The 11,734-nt window shown below is 41.1% G+C and overlaps 1 protein-coding gene across 1 annotated transcript in view; it reads right to left on the reverse strand.

The window, feature by feature from the left end:
- Positions 1-7,114: 7,114 nt before the first annotated feature.
- Positions 7,115-11,734, reverse strand: part of ppp2r3a (protein phosphatase 2, regulatory subunit B'', alpha) — a 28,118-nt gene continuing 23,498 nt past the window's right edge. Inside the window, exons 7-12 of the mRNA XM_054614439.1 lie at positions 11,560-11,608; positions 11,372-11,461; positions 11,010-11,185; positions 10,746-10,864; positions 10,186-10,292; positions 7,115-10,006 (exon numbers count right to left, since the gene is read on the reverse strand). Of these exons, the coding sequence (XP_054470414.1) occupies positions 9,910-10,006; positions 10,186-10,292; positions 10,746-10,864; positions 11,010-11,185; positions 11,372-11,461; positions 11,560-11,608 (638 nt within the window). The 3' untranslated portion in view covers positions 7,115-9,909. The remainder of the gene's footprint in view (positions 10,007-10,185; positions 10,293-10,745; positions 10,865-11,009; positions 11,186-11,371; positions 11,462-11,559; positions 11,609-11,734) is intronic.

The following is an 11,734-nucleotide window of genomic DNA, read 5'->3' on the forward strand; positions in this document are numbered from 1 at the left end:
TCTTTACTGTCTTATTCTGAGTGTATCATCAGGTTGATGCAGGATGTGCTTAAATGGGCAGATATGCTTTTATTGTGATTTGCAAAGTAAGGGTTGGCATTGTCGCTGGACAAAATGGTCACAACTGCTTTCCATGCATTGCACTGATAGCAAGATTTTTGTCACTATTTCACTGTTCATGGCCATGTCAACTGCTTAGTTTCGTCCTCAGGCTTTCAGTCATATTACATGATCTTCATCAACAGATAAAGTTTGCCTAATTATCATAGAAAGATGGATTGTTGAAACTTTCTTTTTTTCAAAGCACTTTAAGGACTTCTTATCCCTGTTGGTTCAAAAGTTGAGCTAACAGTAATATTTATACTATTTCCTGGAATACACTAATGATGTAAATCTATGTTATCCCTTATTGATCCCCTCTATTAAGTCTGTATTAATCACAAAGAAGACAATGTAGATAAAGAGAAGCAGATGAGTTAGGGAAGGGCTTAGAAACTTTTAAACATGTGAGAAGTGAATTGATGTGCAACAGGCGCTGTAACGCAATATTATGGGAGATGTTCCCACGATTATGTACAGTGAACTGTGTGAGCAAAAAACCAAAATCCTATTGATTCAAATAAATCTGTCAAGAAGGCTAAAGGGGGGCAACCTTGAGTGACGTATCGGACCTTTACAGACCATCAGTCACATTAGATTAGATCTGCGTAGATGAGTGGATGAGGAAAGACTAGAGGGAGCAGATCTTGGAACAGCGACGCAGCTATTTCCCCTGTATTTCAGGGCCAGGCCTCCATAACCACCAGATGTTTACCACCAACCCAGCTGCTTTCTCTCTCTCCCCTTCTTTCTCCCTCTCAGATTTGTTCTCTCCGAGGCTCTTTAAAGCGAGCTCTCCCTGTAATCATGCACACTCAGTTCACCAGAGGTCTTTGAAGTAAGTGGAATGTGCCCAGGCATATGATGTGTGCAAACATACTGTATATTCTTATGGCACAGAGAAAGCAAAAGCAGAGAAAGCAGGGACGGAGATTGTTGGACTGCAGCCGGTCCTTCGATGTGGTTTTTAAAAACGTTAATTTATGCCTCTTACATGCATGTGTGTGTGTGTGTGTGTGTGTGTGTGTGTGTGTGTGTGTGTGTGTGAGAGAGTGTGTGTGTGTGTGTGTGTGTGTGTGTGTGTGTGTGTGTGTGTGTGTGTGTGTGTGTGTGTGTGTGTGTGTGTGTGTGTGTGTGTGTGTGTGTGTGTGTGTGTGTTTGTATGCATTTATGTGTGTATGTTGTGTCTAAGTGAGCGTGTGTGTGCATATGTTCGATGAAACGCTAGTCGGAGACACCAGGTGACAGATGATAATGGTTGTCTGGCATCAAAAAAAGACTTGGATGGAACATGATGGTGCGTTCATGCGCTCGTGTATGTTTGTGTGTGTGCGTGCGTGTGTGTGTGAGGTACTAGCTCCCATAGATGTGAGGATGGAATTTGGCTCATCATGAGTTCAAAGGAGTCGACCCAAAGCTCTCTGCACACCAACATGAGCAGGCATGCCTCTCTTTTTTTTTTTCTTCTTCTTCTCTCGCTCTCTCTCTCTCTGTCTTTGTCTCTTTATCAACCTCTCTCTACCCCTCATCCCCTTAAATGAGCTGGATCTGATTTGGGATGTGTGTGCTTCTATCACTTAAGTCCAAACACTTCCTATCATCATAAGAAAAGAAAAAATGCTTTACATTATGTTACATCGCATTGCATCACACCAGTTTCCTCATTAAATGACAAATTAGGTGAACATTATCAGGAACAGATACTTTTTCATGTGCTAACATGGCACACAGTGCAAATGTGGAATTCTTTTATCTGCTTTTTTAAGCCTTGATTTTGCTACTTGTTGGCATGCGGCAGCTTTGGCAGTAAAAATGTTCAATTTAGGCCTACCACTTCTTGACACTGAGAGTTTTTAATATCAATTTCTACAGCTTTAATGAGCTGAGAATAAACATAGAGAATCATTATGTTTGGCCAGTGAGTGAGTCACACCTTCATATACTGTAAATGAAAAGGTCACATGTAGATACTTTATATGATTTATACAAGAATAAATGGCACATAATTATCGTAGTTGTGTAATGTTATTCTTATTTAAAGACGCGTATATGAAACTTTGCCATCTGGTGGTAGCATTACAAAAAAAGACACTGAGGCCAACGACATAGAAAACCCACAAATACTGAGATGAATGGTCAACACAGAAATTGCGAAAGTTTTCATACGGTTTCATTTCAAACTTATACCATCAGAATACTTTTGAAATAGGCTATAACATCATCTACAGCCATGCTAAGGCAGCTCTGCAAGGCTGCACAGTGATGCTGTAGCTGTATGCTAAAGTCATAATGCTAACAGGCCCACATTGACAAAGTTAGCATGCTAAGGCTAATTGATTACCATGCTCAACATCTTGAGCTGCTAGTACGGCTAAAACATCTACACATGGTGGCTTTAAATGTTTGGTACTGATATTTGGTATTTCATTTGTCTTATATGCAGTGGTGTATAGTAACGAAGTAGAAATACTTCGTTACTGTACTTAAGTCGTTTTTTTGGATATCTGTACTTTACTTTACTATTTATATTTCTGTTGACTTTCACTTTTACTTCACTACATTTTGCAAAGAAAACTGATACTTTGACTCCGATACATTTCTCCTGAAACCTTCCTTACTCGTTACAAATTCAAATCTATCTTTAGAAAAAAAATGAATCATGAGACCAACGTCCGGGACTGTGGTGGAACACAGACTGCAAGCAAGCAGGTTTGGCGAATCAGTGGTCCTAGCTTGCAAGTTAAATCACTGGTTAATCACGTTAATGCGCAATCGCAAACACGTGCTCTCAAAGCCGCGGTTTTTTTATGCCCGGGATGCCAGCTAGCGAGCGACCACACTGCGATGACTGATTTCATGATGGAAGCACCTGCTACTCCCGCAACAAACCACGGTGGAGACGAAGACCAACACCCGTGGCCATATTTGCGAGAAATGTTTTCTTATGTTGGAGTGAAAGACTCTTCGTACCGGATGAAGAGCCTCTTATGCTTACCCAAAGCTACTGAAATATTGGCATTCAAAAACTCCCCATCCAACCTCAGGAAACACATAGAGGTAAATTAAGATTAATCCCATGAGCCGCAACGTTAATGTTTAGTTATCATAATTAGCATAAACCTGTTAAGATATCTAGCAGTGTTTCCCACAGGATTGGAGTATATCTTTGGGGGGGGACAGGTGTCTGATCTTCTAATTTAGCTACACATGGTGTATGTTAGGCTTGTAACGTTGGCTAGCGATCGTAAATCAAATGAGACAATTAGTGTAGTAGACAGATCGCTAGCGAGTTAGTGAGCTGAGGAAGTGTTGACAGTTGTGAGATTTTGTTGATTTGAGTCATCTTAGCTATAATCATTGCAGCACTAGTTAGCTAACGTTAGCTAACTTAATGTTAGCTAGCTTAACGTTAGCTAGCCACCACACCATAGGATTGACAGGAGCCGCGAGAGCGCAGCATTACGATTTGAACCGCGTCGGAGTTGGAGATGCATGCAAGTGTGTGTAGCAAGTGGGGCTAGCTAAACTCGTTATGCTTACAAAATGTCTTTCTCTCACTGTTTCAGAGAAAGCATGTACACCACCTTAAAAAATATGGAGAGCTGACATCAACAAAGAGAAAAAGGGCACCTGAGACTCCCTCCACCAGCAAGCAGACCACATTAGTGAACACCTTGACTGTGTCTCAGAGGTCCATTGACAAAGCTGTCGTGAGGTATGTGGTCCAAGGGCTCCAGCCATTCTGTGTTGTTGAACAAGAACCATTTAGAGATTTTGTGAAGGAACTGCAAGCCTTTGGTGGATGCTCTACAGGTGGGAATAAAGAATCGTTTTGGCCACATGTCAGGAGACCCTGAGTTGAAAGCATTCTTCTTCCAAAATTCCGAACAACTTGGACAAAGGATGATGCCACAATCAGAATGGGTAAGACAACATGGGGATAGTGAAAAATAAGTGTATGGGTGTACATTTTGACTCTTTGTAATATTGGCAAATCCACAAATCAATTATGGATGCATGGACAGTGCATGAAACTAAATGTATAAACCTCAAATTAAAACAAACTATTTAGTACAAAACCTTAGGTTGGGGTCATGACATGTTAGAAAGTTGTATTAATCCTATCATTTATATTTTCACCCTCACTATATTTCAGGAATGGACTACATCAAGCAGCACATGGAAGAACCCTCCCTGCAGCTAGGTGATGCCACCAGGTCCAGTTCATCTGATGAAGATGACTTCTTCTCTGCCCTGCAGTCATCTCAAGCACGAGACAGCACCAAACAACTGGATGGATACTTGGCCTGTTCAGCAGATCACATGACCTTGCTGAAATCCTTCCCAGCTGTGTGCAAGCTGTCTGTGAAGCTGAACACACCTCTACCTGCCTCAGCGGCCTGTGAAAGGCTATTTAGCATCGCAGGACTAGTCTTCAGCCCAAGAAGAGCAAGACTGAATTCTCGCAATTTTGAAAACCAACTTCTTTTGAAGATGAACAGGACATTTTTCAGTTTCAAGTAATGACTGGGTTGTTACTTTCGGTGCTGCTTTAGTATTGATCATGTTTTGTTCGAGTTATGATGGTAGCAGTCGCCCAATTGCAGATTCAGCTTGAGCAAAACCTTTGCCCATTGTGTTCAACATTGTTGCTCCTGGATGGATCACAGCCAACCCAATTATTTTCAACACAACTCCTTGTCCTTGGTCATGGTGGCCACAACACTTAAAAGAATAAACCTCATAATTCTCAAAATTCTGACCCTTTGCTTTTTTATTAACAGCATTTACTTGTACTTTTACTTTCAATACTTAAGTACATTTAATATCAGAAAATTACTTTTGATACTTAAGTACAGCAAATATCAGATACTTTAATACTTTTACTCAAGTAGTATTCTAATAGGTGACTTTTACTTTTACTGGAGTCATTTTCCAGGAAGGTATCTTTACTTTTACTCAAGTATGGCTTTTGGGTACTTTATACACCACTGCTTATATGTATAATTATAATATTACTAGTATCTGTAGTATGTCTGGAACACTCAGGACACTTTCAAAATCCTTCTGTGTCCGCTCACATCTCTCCGTCCCGCTTTGATAAGATGAATTGCTTCCAGTTGCTTCCTCAGTCTTTACTTGACTTTTCCGAGCAGCTTAATCCGAAGCTCATGTTTCTGGTATCACTGGTATGTCTGGAACAAACACAGCTTTCCGCCTGATTCAAGACCCTTCAGTACTCTGCCACCGTCTTTCTCTCTTTAAGAAGTTGAATTGGTTCCAGTTGCTGCCTTGCTCTTATGGGGGATTTTTCCAGGCAGCTTTATCTAAAGCTCTGTGTTCAGGGGAAATCTGTGTTTGTTCAAACTGTGCCAATCATGTCATGTGTTCCTACTTACAGGACACCTTCCAGTCATGACATCACACAAGGCCGGGTGACACCAACATAGGGTGGTGGGTGTACGCAATCATGGCAGTGGAATGTCTGTGACTCAGGGAGCTGGGACTGCGATCTGGCTGACTAATTGCTTTGTCCCTGACATTTGTGGAAAAAAACAAAAACATTTCAAACAATGACCAGTCAACTCTGACCTTCCATGGGAGGCAAATTGCTCAAATCACAACATGTTGGAATGCCAACTATTACACCATTCACAGGACAATTATTGTATTCAAAACAATAATCCCTAGGCAGAAACAGGTTTGCCATGAATTATATCTCTGAGAAAAGACGTAGGAGAGGTTATTCTAAGTCCAACTTAAACAAATAGATATTAAGTCGGAAGATGAAATGAATGAGTGTGGTAAACCAGAATGTGTGATGGCTCCAACCAAATGCAGTACGAGGTAAACTATGCTACCTGAAATTCAAATAATTTGGTCTAAGTAAACGCATAGATGACCATAAACCAACAACTTAAACTTTTTTAGATGTAAATGGCTACTTTTAATGGCTCTATGGCTACGTCAGAAAATACTTGAACAACTATTGGATGGACAAAGATGAAAAAGAGGGAAGGAGTGTTACTAGTGAAGATGTCAGTGGTGCCAGATGTTACCACTTGGCTCCTGCTGGGTGTATGCCCAAACACCACTGCCCAGTATGGTCACTGGTAGCCAGTAGCATGAGAAAGGTATCCTATGGCAACCGCTCCAGGGTAGGAGTTATAGCAAAGAGACCCAGGCGACAGTGCTGTCATGGTGAGGGCAACAACAAGCAAATATGACACTGCAAGCTGGATGGAGAGGGTGAAGAAAAGTACCAATGTCGAGAGTAACTCATCAGCTGACTCATGTTGTAAACAGTATCAGTGCCCATCCAACTTGGGGGAAAGAAAATGGGGAGCCAATTGGAAAGCTACACTACACAATGTTATTGCTCCACATGACAAGGACTATGATGTCAATGCAACTTGGGTATAATAAAATGACTTAGGATCATTGGCTGCAGTCAGCGTGGGAATCTCCAGACAGTTTTTTTGCCAAAAGAACAATCAACAATGTGCCACCCTCACCAGACACTTCCTGTTTTGGTCCATGTTTGTCATGACAACAGTGACGCAAGACTCAGGGATTCATTACAGAGCTGTTGACGTCATGAATGCTAGTCTCAGTCCAAGCCATGTGGGTCTGAGAAACCCTTGATGAACTGAACCGGCATCAAATCATCTCCTGAACAAACTCAATAAAAACCTCAGTTTTTCAGGTGCCATGGTGTCAATTTCAATGTTTTTTGAAGAACAGTATCTTCAACACAAAAAATCCCTTCAGGTAAAAAAAAGGGTCAGAAGCCCAGTTAGCACACTCAGCAATTCAAAGGGCTGTAAAGTACACTCTAATGAGCACCAGTGCAGACAAACACACTAACTGTACACAGTGTGTGTACACAAGGAGGGAATGATGACGAACATATGTGCGTGTGTGTCAGCTTGTGTGTGGAAGAGATGTTTGTGTGTCTGAGGGGGATGTGGGCAACCGTAAATAATCTTAAAGGAGAATTAATATTCATGAAACATCTTTATTTAAACTTTTAAACTTCAGACAAAAGCAACAAATAACAGGGGGCAGGGCCACGAAAAGAAAAGAAAGAAATAGATGAAAAAAGAAAAAAAAGAAAGAAAATAAGAGAAAGAGAAAGAAAGAAAGAAAGTAAAGTGATTGACAGAAAGAAAACCATGCCAACACAATTACCGTCAAGATCTGAACACGTCTCAGCCTACTCAAGTCTCCACTGCACGGAGTATGAACATCAAAATAAAAGTCTTCTGTTTACCTCTCAAAGTAGGGATGTCATTTCAAATTAAAAGTCTTGCATGGCTTCTCTCCTAGCCTGATGCTGCACGTGGGAGTACCAGGGCGCAATCTGAGATGCCCCATTGTCTTCAACAGTTCTTCTTATAAAACTGTTTGGAAGAGTGGGTCTCCTTGGGAGTTTGTAAGTGTGTGTGTGTGTGACCACAGCGGTGGAACATCAGTCTCCGAGGGTCTCCATATGAGCCGTTTCTCATATTTTTGTGATTGTCAGAGCAGTCCTCCGGAGGATTCCCCTCCTCTTCTGCTGATGAAATCCACCGTGCATCGAACACACAAACATACACACATCTAACATAACTTACCCCCCTATCCCGAGCCACACAGTGGCACAGCAGTACAAACCATCAAAATACATCAGAAATCTGAGCCGTTATATCTATAATGGCTTATAATTACTATTATTATTATTATAATATAGTTTAATACACAGTGGGGCACATTTACAATGGCTACAGAGCAGAAGGGGGGAACCTACAGCATCCACTCGTCTTTTATCCCTTTCAATAGCAACTGTAGTGTGGTGTGTGTGTGTGTGTATAAATGTATGTGTGTACAGTAAGTGCCAGTAAAGGAGGTATATGTCTGTGAATTTGAAGCCAATGAGGACAAAAGCTGTCCCATTCCTAATTAAAGAGTTATACAAGCACACACACACTGACTGACCCCGGGAACACCATCCCCATGGCAACAACTATGACGTATAAACAGCCTGAAACTGAGAGCTACACATCACACGCTCCTAAAACACACCCCTCTATCAGTAATTTCTAAGCAAACACACGCTCCTAGCTAATACAGTAAGGGCAGTGTGCACACATGCACCTGTCCCTGTGAGTGCAGCACAGTAAATAATGGAGTGAAAGGGTCAGTTTATTCAAATTAAAAGGCAAAATCTCACTTTCTGTATTTGTCAATGCAAATAGTTTTGAATTTCCTTTGCCCAGCTAATATATCCGCCACTGAAATTCCTGCTAACATTTCAATAAAATAAAGGTGAAAGGAAGTAAGTTGGTGCTTAAAGCAAAGACAAATTACAGTAACATAACTCCCCGTTACTGTAAGTAGCTCCAATATTGTTTTTTAAAATGTTTTAACAGCTACAAAGGAAATTGAATTCATGTTGTTGAGACAAAAATCTCAAGAGACGGATTTCATAAAGCTTCTGCAAAAAAAAAACTTTTATGCAGACTAGATACCAATAGAGGTGTGAGAATATACATTTTCATAATTTGCATGAACTGACTCTTTAAGAGGCATCTTTAGTGGTGTGTCTGGTACTGCGTGGTGTTTTTACAGGGAGAATGGATGTTTCATATACAAACGTGTACAACAATGAGATGTATAAGCAGAAAAATGACAATTTTTGGCATACATTTCTTAAAACAGATCAAAGTTATTACCAGGTGCTGTACATGTTGTGCTGGATAGATGCATGAGGCTTACAGGAACAACTCACAGTTGTTATGCGCATCTATTGCGTGACAAATGTTACGGGTGGAAATGTGTGGGCAACTCTACCAGAGAGTTTGATATGTTCGTCGACATGCAGCATTTTATGTGCATATGTCTCGCTGTGACCTGACTGAGAAATGACACAATGAAGTGGTGCATTGTAGTCCTTGTCGTCAGAGACTTTTTCCAGGGTTTTAAAAATAATTTCAAAGGGAGTCCAGAGGTGGAGAAATTATAATGCCGCACTAATGATAGAGCAGCTCAGGCTGTGCAGTGAACTGTTCTCCTTCTTGAAAAAAGTTGGCCACCAATTGTGCACCATGCATGACAGGGTTGGCCTGCAGTAGCACAGACTGGCCACAGAGGGGTGCTGTTACAATCACCCAAACTGTTACATGATTCCTCCCCGAAGGAGGTTTAACTACTTCCTCTACAAGGAACACAGTTACAAGCTGCACGGGCAGCAGGTTTCTGATGGCAGTGTCTGTCAGTATGTGTCGTTATTGAGCAGATGTCTGTGGGTTTTCAGTGCCTATCGATATATATTCTGTTTCTGTCTCCCTAGTTTCACCAACTAGGAGTATTTTCGTGTAACTGACAGTCTACCTGTCTGTCTACCTTCAGATGATTGTCTGCTGGCAGGATTGTCTGTAGAAAAATTCACAATTACATCATTTTACAGTGAAATGTTTAGCCTTGATTCCTTTAAGAGCTTATCATACACATCTACCCCCATCGTCGGCTTTGTTCTCTCGGACGGAGCGAAGAGCTGGAGGCAGTGAAATAGTTCTCTGTATGACTTCTGATTCGTTATTGCACCAGACACAGTGCAGCACTGGTTTATGGTCTCACACACACACAAAAGAACGATGAGTCCGTCATGAGGAGACTCCAGAGTCATCGAGGAAACACATGCCAAAACCGTTTAGTGTCTTTACGTCCATGTATTTTGTGATGCATCCGTCCACAGGGACCTTCTATCACTGTACTCCTGTTTGTTTTTTTCCCAGAAAGAAAAGCCAAGGAATTCCAAAAGAAGGAGTTCTATGCTGACAGGTCTGATATGACCAGTTTTTCCATTTTATTCCCAATATCTCCAGAAACTTGAAGCTCCTCGGATTCATAGTCGTCATCAAAGGACCTGGGAAAACAAAACACATAGTAGAACTGCTTAATTGTTGTTATTTTTTAATGTCTTGACAGTCAAGCTAATCTTCAGATACTGAACTGAAGAGAGCCCAGCCTATTAAAAAGTATTAGTATTTCAAAGCTTGAAAATACACCTCAGCATGTACCGAAGTATAAGTGTGAGTATCGTACCCCTCATGTAGCTGTTCATTTGCAGTCTCCTCCGCAACCAGAATCTCATACTCCTCTGAAGCATATTTATCCCAATCAGATGGCTCTGGACCTTCACTATCAATGTCCTGCATCAACACATGAACAGAAAATGTCAGAATTTTACAGGACAGAGAGAGAATTTGAATACATTTTTAAAAAATAAAGTAAGAGATAAAAAGAGAAGTAGCTATAAAACCATACAAAAACATGTGTGGGGATGTATCAAAACCCAGTAGCCCATTTTTCTAGTGGTAATTGTGGAATTTTGTGAGTAAATTGTTTTCAATTTAAAAGTTATAGCTTAGATATATAAAATAAAAAAAGAATATTTGAAGCCTAGACACTTTAGTATTTTGTTAAGTCTGAGGGCAGTAAACATCTCAAAAGTCAACAAGAAAAATCTGTTTCATCAATTGTGACACACATTTCCTAAGTTCTTTCTTTTCAATATTGCAGCAAAGAGTCACATCATTACCCTTCAAATTGATAGCTCCTGCAATATGGCTGAGTATTATATTTAAGAGATGTGAAATTCAGACCTTTTGCACAGCAAACGGGTCTCTCTGTTCGTGGTCCAGGTATTTCTCCAGGTTGAAGAAGGTGTCAAAGAATATGTGGGCCATCCGGCAGCGCTTCAAATCACCGAGGGTTATCTTACCTGGAGGAAATAACATGTACACAAACACGTGCATGTGTTATGTTCAGAAAGCAAGGTAAAAAAGGACGGTGGCAGGGTGTGGCTTTTCAATACCAAGAAATAAAACTGGAAAAAAAAAAATGGATGTGCTTGTGCTGGCACTAACCTGAACTCTCAGGTTTGACCAGGTCGAGCATCTGGCAGAGCAAATCTTGGAAGGGCAGCGGTTCGATGCCCATCCTTTCCATCCTCTCACACTGTTCCTCATAGAAATACTCCAACTCAAACATGGACAGGACACCATCGCCGTCCAGGTCCATGCAGCGGAACCAGTACTCTATACTGGAGAGGGATGTGACAAATGCATACAGAGTTACACACCACATACACACAGAAAACATTCATAAATGGTGGAAGCAGTGCATTTTGCAAATAAAGTGACATCTGCCTGGGATGCAGCATATTTATTAGACGTGAGCAGAGAGAAAATGAATGCTCAAACAGACACTCAATCACATTGTACATCACCTGGTGGGATTTTTCTTGTCCTCTTCAGACATGAGGAACCAGACGAACTCAGCATAGCTCATCCTGCCTTCCCTCTGCACAGCGTTACCCCTGGAAACAAGAGAGACGGAGACATTCACATTCAATACGGCCATAATGGTGAAGTAATCAGCCCCTCTTTGTTCGTTCATCCGTGTGTTTCCACTTACCGAGTAACGGCCCCCGAAAACAATCTTTCAATGATTCTGTTTGAGGAGGCTGTCAGAGGAGAGAATGAGAAAAATAAGCAAATGTGATTTTTGTTTCAAACACAGAAACAAATGAGCACTGTTGTAAACAAATGCGCATGCAGTGCAGTCACTTGCGTAAGTACCGAGTAAGTGA

Source organism: Anoplopoma fimbria, chromosome 15 (genome assembly GCF_027596085.1).
Source record: "Anoplopoma fimbria isolate UVic2021 breed Golden Eagle Sablefish chromosome 15, Afim_UVic_2022, whole genome shotgun sequence".
NCBI lineage: Eukaryota > Metazoa > Chordata > Actinopteri > Perciformes > Anoplopomatidae > Anoplopoma > Anoplopoma fimbria.